This window comes from Mercenaria mercenaria, unplaced genomic scaffold (genome assembly GCF_021730395.1).
Source record: "Mercenaria mercenaria strain notata unplaced genomic scaffold, MADL_Memer_1 contig_3703, whole genome shotgun sequence".
Classification (NCBI taxonomy): domain Eukaryota; kingdom Metazoa; phylum Mollusca; class Bivalvia; order Venerida; family Veneridae; genus Mercenaria; species Mercenaria mercenaria.
The window spans coordinates 1-22937 of NW_026461868.1; the positions used below are offsets into that span (position 1 = coordinate 1).

A 22937-nucleotide genomic window follows, 5' to 3' on the forward strand; every position below is an offset into this window, starting at 1 on the left:
CCATTAGCATTTTCCTCAGACTTATTAGCAACATCATTCACAGGAGATTCAGCATCTGTTCTATCAGGTTTCACTGATTCCTTAGATATTTTACTATCAAAATCATTGTTTTTATTATCAATCGGACCTTTGTCTGCACCATGTGATCTAGTTCCATACCTTCCACCTTCTTGACCAGATTTTCTATCTCTATCAAACTGTTTGTCTCTTCTGTAACCACTATTCCTAGCATCCCTGTAGGACTTAGGTCGTGCTCCTGGATCCAAATCAGTTTTATCATCAGATGAATTATTTTCAGATTTTACCTCAGGTTTATTATTCACAGAATGATCAATATCCCCATTTGCTGCAGCACTACTATTTTTATCTCCCCTGTCAGGCCTGTAACTCCTATCATACCCTCTCTGCTTGTCAAGCATCTGCTGTCGACTGTCAAACTTTCTCGTTCTAGAATCTGTCCCCTGAAATCTACTCCCTCGATTTCTAAACTTATCCTGATCTTTTAAATCCAAACTATCTTTTGACTCTTCAGTTGCATTATCTTTCACACCACTTTTTTGACCTATTTCTTTTATTACTTCCCCTGAACTAGTTTCCTTTTGTAAACCATCGTTACTATTGTAAGCATTATTATTAGAATTTTCAATATCGTTTGTAGCAATGTTTTGCTTAGCCTCTGGTCTCTGTCTATTTCTTGATCTATTCTGTGAGTAAGAATGTTTACTTCGAGAATTTGACACCGACTGTCTTCCATAGGAAGACTGTGCATCATAATTGACAAAGCCTTGCTGTCCATATACCATTCCATTATCATACTGATTATAATAGTCATAATTCATTCCTTGTTGTGCAAAACCTCCATACATCGGCTGCTGGATAGATGCGTACCCCTGGGGCTGCCATCCCCAACCCCCGTACTGCTGACCTTGTGGATAGTACTCTGTCTGAAATAAGAAATTATTCAATCCCAAAATGACAAGGAATGTTGAAGGGTAAAACAGTAAGTCAGAAGTAAAAGATGAAATACAATTTCAAATGATAACATAATGTTACACAGTGTTTTAAAAATTGTTAATGCCTTGTAATTTCAAAATCTAATACTGACTTCAGAACAAGACAGTGCCCTTGACTACATTGTTTATTTGACAATTTCTAACTTGAACAAGGGTCATAACATGGCAAGACTAATGCAATTAAGCTATTACATTAAGTTTCATTACAAATCAAAGTTTTATTATCTCAATGACCTGCCATTTGTCCTATTCCCCTCTACAAAAAGTTTTTCCCCATTCTGACTAAAGTTCCCCTCCAAAAATATATTTACATACTAGCCAATCTAAAACTCTCAGTACAAACGCAAAACATACATCTTAGAACATAAGGTAATTCCTTTTAAATAATCTTTTCTGGATTATATTATAGATGCTGCTACTTTTATTTTGGTGGAATTTTCCCTTTATTTTAGTAATTTTCAGATGATTTTTCCCTCTAAAGAAACCTGTCCTTACTCTCAAAAACTTGCCCCACAAAAAACAAAAGCAATACAGTGTCAGTTAGGTTCTATTAAAACACAGCATAACCACCTCTGTGACAATTTGAGGTGGGCAGTTCTCACTATTTTACTCTGTTCCTTGATTGTAGTATATACTTGTACTGTAACATGGATCATGTGAACTTGTTTGTTTTCTGCTATTTTCTTATGCATCTGCAAATTAGTTAGAATTATGTAATTTCTGACATTAATTCAAGAAAAACCTGTATGTGAACTGTTTTTTGTTGTTGTTGAAAAAAAAAAAGCCAAATTTATCCCATAATATCTTTCAAAATTTTTCAACTTTTTACACTGAACAAGTGGTACAAATAAAATTATGTTGCCATACCAAATTCTCGGATAAATGTTACCTCTATTCCTAACTTGTTTAACCCTTTTCAGTGACACTATTGTGCAAGTCCTTATAGTTCAAAAACCTTCCTTTGTATTCACCCAACAATGTACCTCTACATTTCTCCTTCCAAGATATACTTAATTTATTATAATTTGTAAAAGTTTGAAGAAAAAAATCACGATGTACCTGCTGCATATTTGGATCTACATAATACATCTGGTTTGGATCATAACCATAACTGTAACCATTTTCATCCATATAATGATGTCCTTCCATATCATCAACCTGAAAAAAAAAACACATTCTGAAAGTCAGTCTCTTTGCTGAAAATACTGTGGTATATCTTACTATCAATCATACTTCCAATGACAGCAAAATCGTCAAGGAAGATCTTAATAGCTTAGAAAAATGTTGTCATTTAAGTTCAATCCTTCCAAACGCCAGACATTACACATCACCAAAAAAAAAAAAAAAATTATAACCAAACACCTACACCATGGCCATATCTTAGAATCCGTCCCCAATGCAAAACATGCTGATGTTGAATAAACTGCAGATCATAACTGGAAAAAACATATCACTAGCATATTTTCCAATGCAAACAAATCTCGGCTTCGTAAAACGTAACATCACAATCAACAAACGAAAATGTCAAAATCTTAGCATACAAAGCCTACAACTAGAAAATGCATCTGTCATCTCAGGCACCAATACCCCCAAGCAAACACACAAAATAGAGATGGTTCAATTTCTTACACTTTCATAGGTCACAGATGATTTCTCAGCTATACACCCAAGCAAACACACAAAATAGAGATGGTTCAATTTCTTACACTTTCATAGGTCACAGATGATTTCTCAGCTCTCTCAAATGTTACAGAAATGTAGAGAAAGCCAGGCTGGCACTCTCCTTAATATCTAAGATTATATTCCTGCCTAGTGATGTTTTCTGAAAACTCACATAACCTTGTTATCACCAACTTTCCAAGTCACACTAAAATACCATCCAGATTATATGTGTGTACTGTACCTCATGTAACACTCAAAGGGTCTTGGCATTGTATTGGTAATTACTAGGGAAAAGGTATTATTAGTTGTCATAAAGTTGCCGTTATTATCATTTTGTTTTTTTGTAAGTATTTTTTATAATTAGCTCTCACTCCGGGTTGGAGACAGATTAAATGAGCTTAACAGTGATTTACGTAAATCATTGTTATTTAATAAAGCAGTAAAACAAATACACAAACCAAGCAAAAAAGAAAAACAACAAGAGCAAAATTTTGAAATCATATTTGTTTTCGATAGATAATACAGTCTCCCCTCTTAAAACAGTCAGGGGTGTAACTGTTTTAAGTTATGTAACCTATTTAAGTTACTTTTTCAAGAATTTTATAACCTGTATTAGTTATAAAATTTAGTTAACTCAGGTAAGTTATTCAAAGAAAGTCTTTTTGCTGTTCTCACTAAGGGACCTTTAACGTGTAATTAGTAGCAAACTGTGGTTAATCAAATTCTCTTTTAGTCTGAGCATGGCCTGATAAGCATAATGGGATATTAAGAGTTTTATACCTTTAAAATGTTTGCGTAAAACTTGATCAGCCTTGCGTAAAAATTTTTACTGCATAGCTGGAAAGATAAAAGGTCAAGGAATCAGGAAATAATTGCATTAGTCTCATTCATAATGAGGAATTGGCACAGGAGGGCTTTGTAATATTTTATGATAACTGAAACAAGTTATGAAAGTTTAAGCAATAACTCAAATGGGTTATAAACTGTTATAACTTGAAACAGTTACACCCTTGACTGTAAAATACAATTTTCAGTATTCATATTAATTACCTACCTATAGACAGCCCTAAATACTATTTGATGAGAGCAGGATTAACGTTTTACCTTCCATTATTTTGGTCATTCGAAGGTTTGACGGTAAGAAATTAAAGAATGCTTGTCACAAATATAAAACAATCTGACCGTCAAATTATTTTGACTATCTCAAACCCAGAGTAACATTGATCTGTTTAAAAAAAATACAAAAGTAAGTTTTTGATTCTAGACCTCTAGAATCTGGGTCTAGATATCCGGTTGCCAGAGCAACTTCCTATCTAGAGTCTTCAAGAGAGCAGAACTTTCACAAAACCCTAATTTATTCATTTGAACAGGCTGGTAACATTGCCCGATCGGGCTTATGACACAAAAAGTAATATTTCTTGACAAATAATGAAGATATTTCTTTCAAACTTGGTCCATTTATTAAGCATTACATATACTGCTTATCAAGATAGAAATAACTTTGTTGCCTTCAGTTTAGTTAGAATTACTTCCCTTTTTCAGATTTTTATGATGCATAATTTTTGAAGTCCAAAAATATTATGTTTTAATGCAATGTTTAAAACAGAAAAGGGTTCAATGGCTTTCTAGTGCTCCAAACTTGTGCGCCAATACCTTTTTCTATATATTTAGGGTAAATACTTTGTTTCTAGTGCAGATGTATGAGCATTTTTTTTAGGACTAACATTTCTCTATAATGTTGTAAGTGAAAGCAGAGTAAAATGTTTACATTAATGTACTAGCGCAATAATTTAGAGCATTAGAAAGCCATTTAACCTTTTTTTGTTTTAAACTTAGCATTAGAACATTTTTTTTGGACTTCAAAGATTATGCGTCATAAAAATCTGAAAAGGGGAAATAATTCTACCAAAACTGAAGGCAACCAAGTTATTTTTATTCTAATTTGTATCATTTGTTATGCTTAACAAATGGACCAAGTTTGAAAGAAATATCTTCATTACTTTTCAAGAAATATTACTTTTTGTGTCATAAGCCCGATCGGGCAATGTTACCAGCCTGTTGAACCTTAGCCACTATCTTACTATATACAAAAATATGTACTTTCGCGTTTTCATATTGAAAAACAAGTTGTCACTCTTCAATTTTCCTTTTCTTTACACAACTCAATAATTCAAACTTCCTAACCCTTTCCTTCATCTCCTGAAAATTTTGCCGACCAGGTGGCATTTTCCTATCAAATTCTTTTACACTTTGCATGCAATTCCCGAAACAACAGGCGCACTGTTATCTTCGATAAGAATGTAACATAAACCCTTCATGGTAACACATTTATATATACCTCAATGTTTAAATTTAGACCCGAAAGTATTGAAATTTCTTGGACGTGTTGAGCAATAATTCGTCGGCAACCAGCAGACAAATGTAAAAAATGTTTTGAACGAAAAAATATTGGTTGCAAAAAAAATATAAAATGCAAACTAGAAATTCAATATTAGATTTAATTGACGAAAGACTTATTTTAATTTATTGTTCCTTACAACTGTATAAAAAATTTTCTTCTGGTATTTTAATTTTTTAAGTTCGTCTAAATCATGTCCGTTACCGTGATTCGCTCAGAAAACTCACTGTCACTGACAAAATTTTGGGAATATAAAAAGAAAAAAGTATTGTAAGGACACATAATATGATATCAATGACTTAAAAATATATGTTTCACGGATAGACGTACGTTCAGTGAGGTGTCAATTTCTCATTAAATAATAATTTTGAATTGTCATTAGTATTCGCGAGCAATCACATAAATTTGACAGGTCTAGGATTTCTTGTATTGGAACTTGTATTGGTCTTGTAGAATCTTCTTGTGTCCTGGTACTCGTCTTCTACATAAATTTACGTATTCTACCCGTTTAAAGTTACATTTCCAGTGTTTAATGAGGTAAACAATAAGAGTCGGTAATGACCAGGCCGGTAACATTGCCCGATCGGGCTTATTGACCATATCGACATTATTGATAAATCCCGTTTTCCGGTATTTCCGTACATAGGGTCAGGGGGGTCAGCGAGATTAACCGATATAAAGACCGTGTACAATATGAGCGATTATTTTTGCCAGAAGATAAGAATTTATGAAAGATCTTACTTTCTCACAATGGAAATACTATTCTACGACTTTGGCAACATTTTTTTTGCAAAAATAATCTGTTTATCTTGAACAATGCAAAAAATTTCACACCTTCGGTATCGAGCCACGGAAGCGGCAGTGTAGAATAAAAGATATAATTTCAAAAATAAAGTAAACTTTGAGGATATTTTTGCTATATCTTAATTACAACAATGTTTAATGATAATCTGCAATACTTTTTTTATTCATTTTCTTTGTTTAAAACTTTAAAAAAGGATAATCTAAACACTACCGCCATGTAGCGTAATGGCCGATACCCCCCTCACCGTGAAAACGGGAACGGGCGTTTATTAGTGGTTTATACCGGAAAACGGGATTTTATCCATAATGTCGATATCGAGAATGACACAAAAAGTAATATTTCTTGAAAAATAATGAAGATATTTCTTTCAAACTTGGTCCATTTGTTAAGCATAACAAATGATACAAATTAGAATAAAAATAACTTGGTTGCCTTCAGTTTTGGTAGAATTATTTCCCCTTTTCAGATTTTTATGACGCATAATCTTTCAAGTAAAAAAAAACAATGTTCTAATGCTAAGTTTAACACAAAAAAGGGTTAAATGGCTTTCTAATGCTCTAAATTATTGCGCTAGTACATGAATGTAAGCATTTTACTCTGCTTTCACTTACAACATTATAGAGAAATGTTAGTCCGGAAAAAATTGCTCATACATCTGCACTAGAAACAAAGTATTTACCCTAAATATATAGAATAAAGGTATTGGCGCACAAGTCTGGAGCACTAGAAAGCCATTGAACCCTTTTCTGTTTTAAACATTGCATTAAAACATAATATTTTTGGACTTCAAAAATTATGCATCATAAAAATCTGAAAAATGGAAGTAATTCTAACTAAACTGAAGGCAACAAAGTTATTTCTATCTTATATGTAATGCTTAATAAATGGACCAAGTTTGAAAGAAATATCTTCATTATTGTCAAGAAATATTACTTTTTGTGTCATAAGCCCGATCGGGCAATGTTACCTGTCTGATGACGGTATGATGGTTGATTCACAGGTACATACTTACCCTGCGGCTGGACAAATGGCTGCTGTGTTGATAACCCGCTGTGATTTGAACAATATATATCTAATGTGGAGGCATATAGTGTTGCTGCTGTCCATACATCCCAAAATCTTTCTTACCCAACTCCTCCCACACTTTCAAACTTTCACAGATGAACAAGCTATATTTGCAGTTAAAACAGCTGCTGGTTTTAACCAGCAGTTTTAACAGGTTAAAAATGCCCCGTTAATACTCCTTGAAGTGGTCAATACGGGTCAATACTGGTTGATTGGTCAATACTGGTCAGTTAGTCAATATTGACTGGTAAGATATTTTGAAGATCAGTTTGTGAATAATTAAATAATGTCTGTTTAGAGCATTTGGGGTTTGCATGGTTAAGGTGAATGCAGGCATTATTATTTAGTTAAAGCAACCTAATCAATACTCCCAAATTGGTCAGAAGTGGTCGATTGGTCAGTAGAAATATAGAAATTATTTCATAAACTGTGATTCACAAGACTTAGTGATATATCTAATTGTTTTTACTGGCCGGTATACATGATTTAATGAAAAAACAACCTGTGAAAACAATTTAGAACAAACACCTGGACCCTTTCATTGACGTATAGTTTGTGTTTGGATAGCAACAACTATAATTACTGTCACATTGCCTAACTGACACCATGTCTTACAATAAACAATAGATTAGATATGTTGCTGGCTTGTTTATCTAGCCACAAGCATGACAAGTAGCCACTTATTAGCTGGCATTAAGCCAGTTGTAAATTGAAACTTTCCTGACCACTAAATTGTCCATTTCATTGAGTGAATATTTAGTAATAGAATCTTTGATTAATTCAAAATAAAGGTAGGAAGATAAAAGCATTGAATAAACTAGTATTGACCAGTCCAAGTACATGTATAAGTCTAAGGACCAAAATTGAATTGACCACTAGCTGTATACTTTTCAGTGAACAAAATTTCATATTATTCAAATTGCTTTATTATTTTGATGTAATTATTATAGTGTGTGCTAGCTAATCTGTGAATCTAAAAGTGTTGATTAACCAGTATTGACCACTCAGGAGTGAGCATAGTTTTGAATCGACCAGTAATGACGGTTCTAATCAGTATTGTCCGCCAGCTTGGTCAATACTCATATTGACCGGCTTTTTGCCAACTTTGATTTGCAGTAGTCCAACTAATTGTACGCAAGTCCTGATATTGTGGTAATTTTTGCACAGGTCAGTATCTCTCCTCCACGTACAACAAAGGAAGGACCTTTTAATATGTGGTGAACCTTCTGCGACGATTTTTAACTATTAAAAAACAAAAATTGATGTTTATGTGAATAAACGGCAAACCACAAGTTTGTTACTGTTTTAAACAACACACCCTAAAGTTTACATACATTTTACATGGCTCCGCTTCGTGTCATGTGATCGATAACGACCAACCGCACTTTCAGCTCTACTGAGAGTAATGGCGAACAATCAAATTTTAATCAAGCACTAATTTATTGTTTTACTGAATATGTCTTATTCAGAACTTTTGTACATTTGTTTAGTGTTCAGTCAAGTACCTGCAGCCTTTTGCAGGTAGTTAACAAACTGAATGATATCCTTTTTAGCTCACCTGAGCACGAAGTGCTCGAAGGTGAGCTTTTGTGATTGCCCAGAGTGCGTCCGTCGTCAACAATTTGACTGTTAACACTCTAGAGGTCACAATTTTGGCCAAATATTAATGAAACTTGGTCAGAATGTTACCCTTAATAAAATCTTGGACGAGTTCAATATTGGGTCATGTGGGGTCAAAAACTAGGTCACTAGGTCAAATCAAAGGAAAAGCTTGTTAACACCCTAGAGGCCAAATTTATGACTATATCTTCATGAAACTTAGTCAGAATATTAATCTTGATGATCCTTAGGTCAAGTTCGAATCTGGGTCATGTGGGGTCAAAAACTAGGTCACTGGGTCAAATCAAAGGAAAAGCTAGTAACACTTTAGAGACCACATTTATGACCATATCTTAATGAAACCTGGTCAGAATATTAATCTTGATGATCTTTATGTCAATAGGTCAGGTGAGCGATACAGGGCCTTCATAGCTCTCTTGTTCGTGTTTATAGATTTTAGTCCATTTAACTTAAATTTCATCATTTCAAATGACACAAGAATTCATATGCTGAAAAGAGCAAAGTTTAGTATTCAAATAAAATTGAAAAGTGTACTAATTTTATTTCCTTATATTATGACTACGTGTTGAAAATTATCAGTGCTGTAACCCTTAACCCTTATCATGCTGGACACATCGGTGCAATCTTATCAAGATCTGCACTGTTCGCCTTTCAGTCAGTATCTTTTTGGTAAGCACCCCTTCTAACAGTTAATGGTACTGTCCAAATTGAAAGATGGACAAGTTCATTATAGAAATTTAGCACGGTAAGGGTTAATGCTGCTAGCGAAACACAGTTCAGTGTCCAAGATAGATACTCTTACTACCCTGTGTATTGATCCGGGAAAACAATAGGGAAGGATCCTCCTGAATTGAATAGTACTTTGATGGCTGTAGCTATTGTACTTTGTCTCAAAACCTGATGACTTTTATGACTGGACCATAATCATGATAATTGTTGTTTTTATAAAATCTAAAAACATTCAACTGTTTTCCATGTTTAACATAGGTCAATAGGTCATTCTTATTATACCCACACCAAACATGTTTGTGGGGGACTATATAGGAGATAGTTTTGTCGCGTCGCATCACATCCAATCCCATCCTGTCCCGAAATCTATTTCTCAGTTAATATACCCCCACCAAAATGTTTGGTGGGGAGGGGGCGCTGTATAGGAGTCAGTTTTGTCACGTCACGTCCCGAAATCTATATCTCAGTTATCACTAAATGAATTTGATTCAAACTTAAAATAGATGTTCCACCTTATCACCCACATCATGTGACACAAGGTACATAACTCTGAGACCAATTTTTCATGAATTATGCCCCCTTTTACTTAGAATTTAAAGTTAATTTTGATGCATTTTCACTATATCTCAATTATTATGAAGTGCATTTGTTTCAAACTTGAAGTAGTTGTTCCACATCATCACCCACATCATATGACACAAGGTGCATAACTATTGCACCAATATTTCCTGATTTATGCTCCCTTTTTGCATAGAATTATACTTATATAGTGTTTTGATACACTTTATCTGTACCTCTCTTATTATTATACGCCCGAAGGGACGTATTATGTTTTTATACGCCCGAAGGGACGTATTATGTTATGACGCTGGTGTCCATCTGTCCGTCCGTCTGTCCGTTAGCAGTTTCGTGTCCGCTCTGTAACTCTTGAACCCCTTGAAGGATTTCAAGGAAACTTTACACAAATGTTCACCATACCGAGACGATGTGCCAAGCGCATGTTTTGGATGTCTCGCTTCAAGGTCAAGGTCACACTTAGGAGTCAAAGGTCATATCAGTTTGTTTCATGTCCGCTCTGTAACTCTTGAACCCCTTGAAGGATTTCAAAGAAACTTGACACAAATGTTCACCACACCAAGACGACGTGCAGAGCGCATGTTCCGGATCACTTGCTTCAAGGTCAAGGTCATACTTAGGGGTCAAAAGTCATATCAGTTTGTTTCGTGTCCGCTCTGTAATTCTTGAACTGCTGCAAGGATTTCAAAGAAACTTAGCAGAAATGTTTACCTCATTGTAACGATGTGCAGAGCGCATGTTCCGGATGACTCGCTTCAAGGTCAAGGTCAAACTTAAGGGTCAAAGGTCATATATGACTTTGCTTTGTGTATATTGCTCTGCATTGCAGTGCTCTTGTTTTTATTTGGCAGATCTCTTTTTTGTACTTACAATAATTTTTTTTTGAATTACTTCTCTTTTATGTTACTATAAATAGCTTATTTTGAAACTGCTTTTTTATTATTGGCCATAGGGAAAAACAGAGACCACTTTTCTATGGTACAACATAGATAGTACCTCCAATTTTAAGGTGTATTTTTACATACCTGTACCTGATAAGGATTTTTTTGTAGACTTGTAATATTTTTTTTGTGGACTTAGATTTGTTTTTTGAAGTTTTCCTTTTGTTGTTCCAGTCCTTTGGGGCTACAACAGTCAAGTTCTTAAAATTTTGCTCCCATCCTATGATGTAAGCCTTCGGGCGTATATTGCCCCGCTTGGCGGCTCTCTTGTTTGATATTTTTTAATACAGACTCAAGCTATTGTGCAATATTCATCCACCATTGGAGTCATTACCGGTAAACACTCCAGTGACAACTGTTCTTGACAGATTTAAATGATTTTGGTACACAGGTGTAACATCATAAAATACAGGTAAAGTTCGACTTTGGGTACAAACCACCAATTTTATATGTAGTTATGGCCCCTTTCCAACTTAAAATTTGTTAAAGTCATATGGTTGCCGGACAATAACTCACAAAACTTGACAGATTTAGATAAATTTTGGTACACAGGTGTAACATAATAAAATACAGGTCAAGTTTGATTTAAATTGCACCTTTTTGTGGCCATGTTTTTCTTATGGTTGCCATTCTTCTGTGACAAGACCGTATTGTGGGGGTATTCATCACTCCTGTGACAGTTCTAGTTACTAAATGGATTTGATTCAAACTTAAAATAGATGTTCCACCTTATCACCCACATCATGTGACACAAGGTGCATAACTCTGACACCAAATTTTCATGAATTGTGCCCCCTTTTACATAGAATTTAAGGTTAATTTTGATGCATTTTCACTATATCTCAGTTATTACAAAATTGATTTGATTCACTGACTTAAAATAGATGTTCAGCCTTATCACCCACATCATGTGACACAAGGTGCAAAACTTTGACACCAATTTTTCATGAATTATGCCCCCTTTTTGCTTAGAATTATACTTTAATATAGTGTTTTGATACACTTTATCTGTGCCTCCCTTATTATTTGATATTTTTTAATACAGACTCAAGCTATTGTGCAATATTCATCCACCATTGGAGTCATTAAACACTCCAGTGACAGTTCTTGACAGATTTAAATGATTTTGGTACACAGGTGTAACATCATAAAATACAGGTAAAGTTCGACTTTGGCTACAAACCACCAATTTTACATGTAGTTATGGCCCCTTTCCAACTTAAAATTTGTCAAACTCATGGTTGCCAGACAATAACTCACAAAAGGCTTGACAGATTTAGATAAATTTTGGTACACATGTGTAACATCATAAAATACAGGTCAAGTTTGATTTAAATTGCACCTTCTTGTGGCCATGTCTTTCTTTAATCATGGTTGCCATTCTTCTGTGACAAGACCGTATTGTGGGGGTATTCGTCACTCCTGTGACAGTTCTAGTTTGTTAAATAATTTGAGGACCATTGTTTTAATAAAGAATAAAGCTCAATTTGTTTTATAATGAATTACGTATCTTTTTCAGTTAAATATCCTGCTATTGTAGTTGTCAGGGGATGTGACTTGGAACTTGCTCTACCATCTGTAGTATGTTATGACGACTGATACGGGTAAAGTGACCATTACTGTCCGACTCATCAGATCATTTGATCATCGTATCATCAAGCATGTTGTATACCATGATGTTTGTCTGGAACAGAAAGTGTCAGACTTCAAACAATTTATCAAAACAGGTAAACTTCACAACTTTCCTCTTCTGCCATTAATGTATAAACCAGTACAAAGAAACCTTTGTCAGAAATTACCTACCGGCTTCTTTGTTCCGATGAGGTCTATAAACACCTTATAGACCGCTTATGAGGTCTATAAGAATTTCCAGACCTGTCCTATTTCTACTGTCTACATAAAAATCTCAAGTGCCTGTCTTGGGAATCGAACCCGAGTCGCTCCGATGCTAGTCAAGTGCTCTAACCACTGAGCCAAATTGTCGATACACTTACGTTCTTGTCAGAGATTAAATTTAAATTTATGCGTAAGCGACCGAAACAATGCAGTAGAATCGTGAGAAGTCCGTGCGTGACATTTAAGGTGAACGCGTAATGACTCCGTAAATATAGTATCAATTGTTTCAAAAAGTACGTTTTAAGAAAAAAAATCGACCAGTTTTACATATCTTGAAAATTGATCTAAGCACAGGCTCAATCAAACCGAGCCTGCAACATTTTCGTTTTTGCCGTGTTGGGCGACCTGTGAAGTTTCCACTTTTTTCTATTTTACTGTAAAGTTTTAACTTTCAATTCTAAGCAGGTCTTGATATTTGTCAGAAAGTTAAAACGGGCATACTCTTCCGTCAGAGTGGAGAATGCTTCATGAAACAGGACTTTATTTTACACAAAAAATATTGACAATGATTTAATTGCAAAAAAAAACAAAAACAAAAAAAAAACTACAAACTACACACATTTGCTCCAAGTTAATGAATAGTCTGTTAATGAAAATTTGACAATTTTCTATATAATTAACATGGAACATAAGTAACGAAGTTGTATTTTTGAAAGCCACCGAGTTAAATTATCGTGATACATTCCGAGCGTGTCTGAAATAAGACTGACAGTTTAAACATAATTTAAAGGCAGTTTTTAGGTACTGGAAATTGATGGGAAACTGGTTAAAGTGCATTTCTTGTTTTCTGAAAAATGTTCTATATTTGCTAAATGTCTTTAATTCGTATCGAACTAATATTTGACATTTTTATGCCTTTAAATATTATTAGATATTTTGCACTGTACAAGGTTTCTATACTTGAAGGACTCTATACTTGTACTGACAAGTATATGACAACTTCTACACGTGAATCAGGTGTGGAGAAACAAAACGACATTAAACTGTATAACATTTATTAAAATCGTTGCCATGTCAATTAAAACGGAGGCCTCTAACTACAAACTTACTTTTAATTAGTTGTACTCATTACTTTCATTGTCAAGAAAACTGAAGCTTTTTGTATCTTTACGATGCTGTTCGCGCAGTTTTTAGCACATTTTGTTGTGTCTTTATGGCGTGTGCTAAATCATTGTATATTATGATACGCATTTCTTGTGATACCAATATTTTTTATACGGCAATGTTTATTTAAGTGTCAAATTATAGAGCTAATAAACTTTAAAAAAAACCAAATAATTATGAAAAAAAATAAAAACAAAAAACAAAAAACACAAAATTAAAAAAAAAAACTACCATTTGCGTCAAATTCTGACTGATTGACTAGACACACATTGATGATCTCAGAGAGAGACTGTTTCACAAATGTGCACGGATTTCTCATGCAATACAAAATGTCATGTCCAAATTGCTAACAAATATTTTACAGGTTTGTAGCACGTTGGGCATAATGTTATATCAATAGTATCAAATACATTGTGACACATATTGTCTTGTTTTTTTCTTTTAACTATTTTTTTATCATACATACACGTTACAAACGTTCTTCAAATCAGAAACCCATCTGGACTATATAAAACAAAGAAGCATGTAGGTAAGTCAGTTATCATTCTCGGAATAGGTCTGCATTGTGTTTATAGACCTGTGAGGAGATTTGAAAACCTCCCTCGCTACGCTCGCTCGGTTCACAAATCCCTCACAGGTCTATAAACACAATACAGACCTATTCCTCGAACAATAACTATTACATATTTGTATGGATAATGATAGACAACTATTATTGTATTTTACAATTATAATTCATTTTCAAATGCACATAGGAGAAACATTACATTTAGATAAATAATTATTGATAAATTAATCTGAAACTGTTATCATAAAGGCCTAAGTTTATAACTTACATTTTTGTCACCAATAAAATAAATAGGAGCTGAAATATGTTTTTGTTTTTTTTTAGAACTGAAAACACATTCTGGTCTCCCACCGCCTTTCAAGACCCATAACTATGGTAAGCACTTGCTATAATTATGTTTCTTTAATTATAGTATACTGTAGATAAAGATCTTTTTCGAAACTTTGTGAAGCGTAAAAGTGCCACTGTCCAAAATTGGAACTGGTTTAAGCAGTTAAATATTCACCATATATAGCCAAATGATTAATAATTGAAATCATATATTTTATGACAATAGCCTGTGAACAATGCTAAAATGGGTCACAGATAGACTATTATTTTTTGGATTGCACTGTATATGAAAGAAGCAATGAAATTGATGTATCAGTTTATGGAAAATGCAAAAAGAAAAGAAAATACGTAGATAACAATGATGAATGGGTACATATTTAACAGGTAAAAAAAACTGCAGGGTTGTTCCTTTTGGCCATAATGGCATACCCAGATCAACATGGCACTTTGTGTTCTATCATTAACAGACAGCATATATAAATAATTTTTGACTGTTTAGAGTTTTGCCTGTGAATGCAGGGAAAGTATAAGCAAAATTTATAATGTTCTGTTGTCGTAGCATCCAAAAACACAGGTGGTCCCAAGAAATACAGGAAATTTCTCAAACAGGGCAGTATAGGAATTTAAAAGTTGGCCTCTTTATATACATTGTAACAATTGATTTCATGATAAACAAAGGTCATGTTATGTCAACATAATACAAAAGCAGCCTTGTGTATGTCAAATATTGATCTATAATAATTACACATTTTATTTCAGATTCCATGAAGATATCCCATCAACCATTTGGAGCAAAGGTTACTATTTATACAAATATTCTAGACATTGAAATGATGTAAAGATGAGTTTTCAGTGAAGGACATTATTTGAATTTTTAGTGATGTCTATTAAAGTTATCAAATACGTTGAATACACAGTATAACCCCATTACCAGATAACTCTGAAGAGAAAACACCTCTCTACAAAGATATTTTTTTCCTGTTACTAATAGATTAAATCCTCTGAAAATTAACTTCATTGTCTACAACAAGCTTGTTTTAGTCTATCTAACTGTTATACAATTTACCTGACAAAGACAGCTGAAATGCATTTATTTTGTTTGTGTATTCAGAGATAAACAAGAGCTCTAACTTTACAAATTAATAATTGAAGCCTCCTACTGGTATTTCACTGGAGGGGAATAATAGTTTGCCCCAGTCTGTCTCACATTCACACAAAATGGAATCCTGGGGTAACTAGGAGTACGAGATATTTTTTTCATGAAACTCGATAGATAGCAATAAAATTTAAGGAGATCATGCCCAGCTTTTCATTTTTATGCCCCCGAAGGGAGGCATATTAGTTTTCAACTGTCCGTCCGTTCGTTTGTTAGTTTGTCACAACGTTAACTTTTTGCATGAAGGCACTTTACTCGCGAACCACTGCACCCAGGACCTTCAAACTTCACATGCTGATAGTACTTATTGAGTACACCACCATTACTGACTTTGGGGTCACCAGGTCAAAGGTCAAGGTCACAGGGGCCAACGTTAACTTTTTGCATGAAGGCACTTTACTCGCGAACCACTGCACCCAAGACCTTCGAACTTCACATGCTGATAGTACTTATTGAGTACACCACCCCTACTGACTGGGGTCACCAGGTCAAAGGTCAAGATCACAGGGGCCAACGTTAACTTTTTGCATGAAGGCACTTTACTCGCGAACCACTGCACCCAGGACCTTCAAACTTCACATGCTGATAGTACTTATTGAGTACACCACCCCTACTGACTGGGGTCACCAGGTCAAAGGTCAAGGTCACAGGGGCCAACGTTAACTTTTTGCATGAAGGCACTTTACTCGCGAACCACCTCACCCAGGACCTTCAAACTTTACATGCTGATAGTATTTTATGAGTACACCAACCCTACTGACTTTGGAGTCACCAGGTCAAGGTCACAGGGGCCAACGTTAACTTTTTGCATGAAGGCACTTTACATGCGAACCACTGCACCCAGGACCTTCAAACTTCACATGCTGATAGTACTTATTGAGTACACCACCCCTACTGACTTTGAGGTCACCAGGTAAAAGGTCAAGGTGCTGCGGGGGCATTTGTCACCATTAGTGACAGCTCTTGTTTTTGCTATAACAACAAATAGTAAAAAAAAATGGGACAGACAAGTAACAAAGTGGATTCTGAAAAAGTTACCTAAAGATAAAAACTAATGACAGACAACAGAAGCAGACTATGGACACAGCACCATCACCAGAGCTCAGAATGATGAGCTTAACTTTTAGCCTGATAAATTTCTAAAATGGACTGGTCCATCATTCAATTTGGGCAGTTCCATTTATTATTCAAAGGAATGTTTACTGACTGAATAGCGAACAGTGTAGACCATGTTCATGCAGGCTTATCAAAGGCAAAATCACTTGCCACCAGCGGGCTAAAGGTAAAAAGATGGATCTTGTAATAGCTTAAAAAATACAAGAATTTTCAATGTAAAAAAAATGTAACTCCTATGTTACCTAATAACAAATGCTCCCTCTTGATTATTATTACCTAGCAATAGAACTATTTCATCAGATTTTCACTTGCTGAAGTTAACCTTTAGCCTGCTGGCGGCAAGTGATGCTGCCTTTGCGACTAGTGCAGACCAAAATCATCCTGCACATCCACTGTTTGCTATTCAGTCAGTAAATTACCAGTGAACACCCCTTTGAATAATAAGTAGTGCTGCCCAAATGGAATTGACCAGTCCATTTTAGAAATTTAGCAGGGTAAACTAGGTTAAATAGAAATGTAAAGTATATTTAACCAGGTTTTCAACGAAAACCTGAGTTATTAGATTGGGGTAGATGTCGGTTGGGCGGGCGGGCGGGCGGCGGCGGCGGCGTCAAACTGGTGTTTCCGGTCAATAACTTTTGTTTCGGTAAAGATATTTGAATAAAACTTGGTATGTATGTAGCTTATACCAAGACAAAGGCTGGGATTGATTTTGGGGTTTCTGGGGTCAAGGTCAAGGTGACTGTTACTTTAAATAGAAAAAGGGTTTCCGGTCAATAACTTTTGTTTCGGTAAAGATATTTGAATAAAACTTGGTATGTATGTAGCTTATCAAGACAAAGGCTGGGATTGATTTTGGGGTTTCTGGGGTCAAGGTCAAGGTCAGTGTTACTTAAAATAGAAAAAGGGTTTCCGGTCAATAACTTAACTTAGGAATGAGCTATCATGATGAAACTTGGTGTATAGAAAACTTATATAAAGTTGTAGCTTGGATTGATTTTGGGGTTTCTGGGATCAAGGTCAAGGTCATTGTTACTAAAAATAGGGTTAGGGTTAGGTTAGGGTTAGGGTTAGCATATCTTCTACATGCATGGAGGGATTTTGATGAAAGTTGGCACAATTGTTCACCATCATGAGACAGAGTGTCATGCGCAAGAACCAGGTCCCTAGGTCTAAGGTCAAGGTCACACTTAGAGGTCAAAGGATACAAGAATGAAAACTTTGTCCGGAGCATATCTTCTTCATGCATAGAGGGATTTTGATGTAACTTGGCACAATTATACACCATCATGAGACGAAGTGTCTTGCGCAGTTCCCTTCTTTAGAATTACTTCCCTTTGTTGTTACTATAAATAGCTTATATTGTAACTTTTTCATTACTAGACGTAGGGAAAAATCGAGACCACTTTTCTGTAGTACAACATGCATGTTACATCCAATTTTGAGGTGTATTTTGACCAATCTCTACCTGGTAAGGATTTCTATGTGGACTTAAAAAAATATTTTTTTTTTTTTTTTTTTTTTCTTTTTTCTTTTTTTTTTTTTTTTTTTAAAGATTAACTTCCCTTAGTTGTTACTATAAATAACTTATATTGTAACTTTTTTTTATAATTGACCATAGGGAAAAACCAAGACCTCATTTCTGTGGTACAACATAGTTGTTACTTTCTAATTTTAGGTGTATTTTAAGGTATCTCTACCTGGTAAGGAGTTTTTTTGTGGACTTAGAAAAACAAAAGAATTACAATGATTACTAAACAACCACAAAATTAAAATTACATCTGCAAATACAGGTGCTAGAGTAAAGAAATTTGCTGTGACGGGCGTATATTGTGACATTCTGGCACTCTTGTTTATTCTTATGAAAAGTGTTGAAAACCTGGTTTCGTGGCATTGCCGCGTTTCTTGTTTATGATTTATCTGGAGTTTTCTGTATAAAAAGTTGTGATTCATAATTTCAGACATCTGATCCTGTGATCAACAAGGAAAATGATGAACAGTTAATGTTAACAGATGATAAAACATTAGAGGGTTGTGGTGTTGGTAAGTTTCAAAGTACAGTTAAAGCTAGGTGTTCGTCATTTAGAGACTTAGATCACAAGAACACAAAATTTAATGCTTCTGGTGAGCTTTTAGGATCAGTAATAGTTGTCTGTCCATCTTTCACAGTTTCTTTAACTCATAAGGACGCAGATCGCATTTATGCGTTCATTTTAACTCTTATCGAGTACCGCATGTTGTAATTATCCATCAAAAGGTAACAGGCGTGTATGCCGAGGATCGCATAAATGCGCTATCCACCTGATAGTACTGTATGCCGCGTGGCGTGATTTTATATCTGTAAGAGTACCAACGATTGGACTGCTGTCAAAGTCGAGCAATGAAAATATTTTACTCTAACAGATTTATAAAACCTGGAAGTGATCGAAACAATCAAAATATCTATTATTTAAACATATTTTTTAATATACTCCTTACAAAATATCGGAATTAGAAAGTTATTTGTAGGTATTGCCTGTTTTATCTTCTCATTCCATTATACCGAAGAATCTTTCTTTTTTATTCAGTATTTTTAATTTTATTAAATAAAGTATAATTTTGTTCTTTCATAATGTCATTTGCTTTAACGTTTAGCAATAGATGAACATTTGAATAAATATAAAATAATCAAGTAATGGCAGTTTTTCTATGTCCAATCTTTCTTGAATATTGCAGTTTTCCATATTCATGTTACTTCAGTTGGCCTGTAAAACAATTTAGCAAATCAAAATAATAGTAAATTTTAAATTTAAGAAATAATATATCTCATCCAGTGATTTGTCGTTGAATAAATCATTGTTTGGAGTTCAGATGTGAAGGAATTATATTGCGAGGGCGCAGCCCGAGTGATATAATAATACGCATCTGAACGACAAACAATGATTTATTCAAGAGCAAATCACTAAATGAGATATATTATTTCGATTCTAACACGTTACCAAGGATTTTTAAGTACATCCTTGACGACATTCATTTAACATTTGCCCGTTTTCAATCGGTTTCTTTTCCAGCGCGCCGCTATGCCGTTTGACGCCATGACGTAATAATTGTGACGTCAGAACAGTGATCTGTTGTATAATAATTCACTGTTTTCTGCCTTCTTTGTTTAATAGGAAAATGAATCGGATCATGTTAGAATATTGATTAGATCATAAATCGTTGTATCAGTTGTGAAAATTTCAGTTTTATTCATCGTTTATAAACAGATGTTTGTCCCTAATTTTGATCAAAGGAGGCCTAGATCTTATCGATTATTGATTATTGATTATCAGTGAAAATCCACAGGCATACAAAGCAGATAAATCGATAAGTGGCTCCGGAATGTATCGGAAAATTGATACCTGTAATTAAGCGGCGATATGGCTGCAGGTGTTAATGAGTTAAAAGAATGTCTCCTTCTTTAACCACAAATCCTGGGTTTCAACCAATCTTCACAGGAATATTCCATGGGTGGTTCTTTTATAAGTTCCTTCAAAAATAGGTCTTTTATGCAAGATTAGGGTAATCATTGCAACAAAAAGGAAACACTTCAAAAATAGGTCTTTTATGCAAGATTAGGGTAATCATTGCAACAAAAAGGAAACATTAAAAAATCTCAGAAACCACTGGCTCAGTTTCAGAACATTTCACATAAATGTCCAGCTGATTCGAATTTGCTCGTTTCTTTTGCAGTGAATGAGACAGAGCTGTCATTCTTCAATCTTGAGGAGTATCGTGCCTATCAGAAAAATCCAACTCTCAACTGGTGACCGTCGAGTCATACATGAAGTTGACGACTCGTAGAGATAGTGAGCAAAAGACATCTTCAGTGATACTGGTGCAGTCAGCAATCTGAGTTCCTGTATTTTTGTGTTTTCCTATATTTTTTAGGCTTCCTACATCACTGGAAACATTATTAATTTTATCTATTTTTATCAATATCTATTAGATTTTAAAGACTTTTTTACCAGTAAAGTTGACAAGCATTTTCAGTTTCTTTCTCACTTGCTCTGCTTGCTTGACATAATATGCACTTTAAGTGTTAAGAGTGCCAGCTTGGCGTGTGGAAGGTTGTGGGGCCACTCCATGACTGCATCAAACCAAAGACATGAAGAAATGGTACCAGTAGCTCCCTTGCTTGTATGGCACTCAGCATTAACAACAGAAACATTTGCTTCCCTCATACAACCATGGTAATAGATCTATACAGTCGGGAATGAGTTGTGGAGAGAGATTAATACAAGTTGTAGAACCAGTTATAAATTTGAATAAACTAAACATTTCTGCTTTCCTGACATCAAAGAAATAAAGTCTTCTGTTTCTTCAAGATGTAAAGTCCTCTGAAATTCGAATCCAAATGTCTGTATCGGCGATATATGACCATTTTGTGTCGATTTGCTGTAAAATTAAACCCAACTAACTCACTCCCCCAAATGTCGGTAAGGCACTATACCAAAGTTAATGAATTGAAGCTCTGTTGGGACATAAAGTATTATTGAAAACTAGTTCTAAGATCTTTTTTCCAAAAGATTGGCCTACCTAACAGAGTAAATAGGATTGATTATTTCTTAAAACGTTGCTATTTTGCATTTATGTTAGTTCAGGTAGACACCATTGATGTTTTTTACTGGCCCAATAGAAATACGGCTTTTGCATTTCACTCGGGAGTCAGTAACACTAAAATGCATGTGCTTTTTTTCCGCTCTTTACAAATATGGCATATGCATTTTACTTGCTCTTAACAAACATGCATTTCACTTAGCCATTTGAAATATGGTATATGTTTATTAGCTCACCTGAGCACAAAGTGCTCAGGGTGAGGTATTGTGATCGCTCACCGTCCGGCGTCCGGCCGGCGTCCGTCCACACTTTCCTTTAAACAACATCTTCTCCTAAACCAACAGGCCAATTTTGATGAAACTTCACAAGGATGTTCCTTGGATGGTCTTCTTTAAAAATTGTTCAAAGAATTGAATTCCATACAGAATTCTGGTTGCCATGGCAACCAAAAGGAAAAATCTTCTTCTCAAAAACCAGAAGCCCTAGAGCTTAGATATTTGGTGTGAAGCATTGCCTAGTGGACCTCTATCAAGTTTGTTCAGATCATGACCCCAGGGTCAAAATTGACCCCGCCCCAGGGGTCACTTGATTTTACATAGGAAAATCTTAAAAAATCTTCTTCTCAAAAACCAGAAGCCCTAGAGCTTAGATATTTGACATGTAGCATTGCCTAGTGGACCTCTACTAAAATTGTTCAAATCATACCCCGGGGTCAAAACTGACCTCACCCCAGGGGTCACTTGACTTTACATAGGAAAATCTTCAAAAATTTTCTAAAAATAAACCAGAAGGCCTAGATCTTAGATATTTGACATGTAGCATTTGTTCAAATCATGACCTCCGGGGTCAAATTGACCCCACCCCATGGGGTTACTTGTTTAGCTTTAGCGAAGAATATTTTTCAAGAAAGCAATTAAATTCAGGTGAGCGATATAGGGCCATCATGGCTCTCTTGTAATTATTAGGTTGTTAGAAATACAGCATAATTTTTATTTATGTTGTGTAACATTGCTGTTAGAAACATGGCACTTGCTTTTTAGGCTGGCAAACTTGTTCGCTAGACTATTATTATCACAAATCGAAAGTCACAAAGACTGTTGAGACTGACCACACAAAATAATATTTCATGTGCAATTCAAGTTGTGTTCTGTGCTGTATATCAATTTTACTATGAATTTGTTTAAAGATTGATAAACTTATCTGTTTCAATAAATCTATTTTTTCAACCATTTTATAATCTTGTTTTCTTTTAAAGGAAAAATATTTGAAAGTACAAACAGATCTTTATAAAGGCATTGCTAATTACATATTCATTCTTACTACGCGTTTCTTTATTAAGCTGGCATAACATCTCTCTGCTTGTACATTCACTTTTGTATA

At 34.8% G+C, this 22937-nt stretch overlaps 2 protein-coding genes across 3 annotated transcripts; one reads left to right on the plus strand and one right to left on the minus strand.

Annotated features, from left to right (window-relative positions):
- Positions 1 to 8: 8 nt before the first annotated feature.
- On the minus strand, positions 9 to 5082 carry LOC128553320 (arginine/serine-rich coiled-coil protein 2-like; the record flags this gene model as incomplete). Its single annotated transcript, XM_053534454.1, has 3 exons — positions 5014 to 5082; positions 2073 to 2171; positions 9 to 944 (listed from the first exon to the last, which is right to left on the minus strand). Coding segments are annotated over exons 2-3 (1026 nt in total), but the record flags the coding sequence as incomplete, so codon positions are not given.
- Positions 5083 to 5261: 179 nt separating this feature from the next.
- LOC128553319 (UPF0538 protein C2orf76-like) lies at positions 5262 to 22937 on the plus strand. 2 transcript variants are annotated; one of them, XM_053534452.1, is made up of 6 exons: positions 5262 to 5343; positions 12329 to 12536; positions 14702 to 14752; positions 15467 to 15504; positions 18941 to 19022; positions 20691 to 22937. In XM_053534452.1, the coding sequence occupies exons 2-6, from the start codon at positions 12398 to 12400 to the stop codon at positions 20765 to 20767; spliced, it is 387 nt and encodes a 128-aa protein (XP_053390427.1). In that variant the 5' UTR covers positions 5262 to 5343; positions 12329 to 12397; the 3' UTR covers positions 20768 to 22937. The 2 variants fall into 2 exon arrangements, with proteins under 2 accessions (XP_053390427.1, XP_053390428.1); XM_053534453.1 differs by having other exon boundaries at positions 5283 to 5413.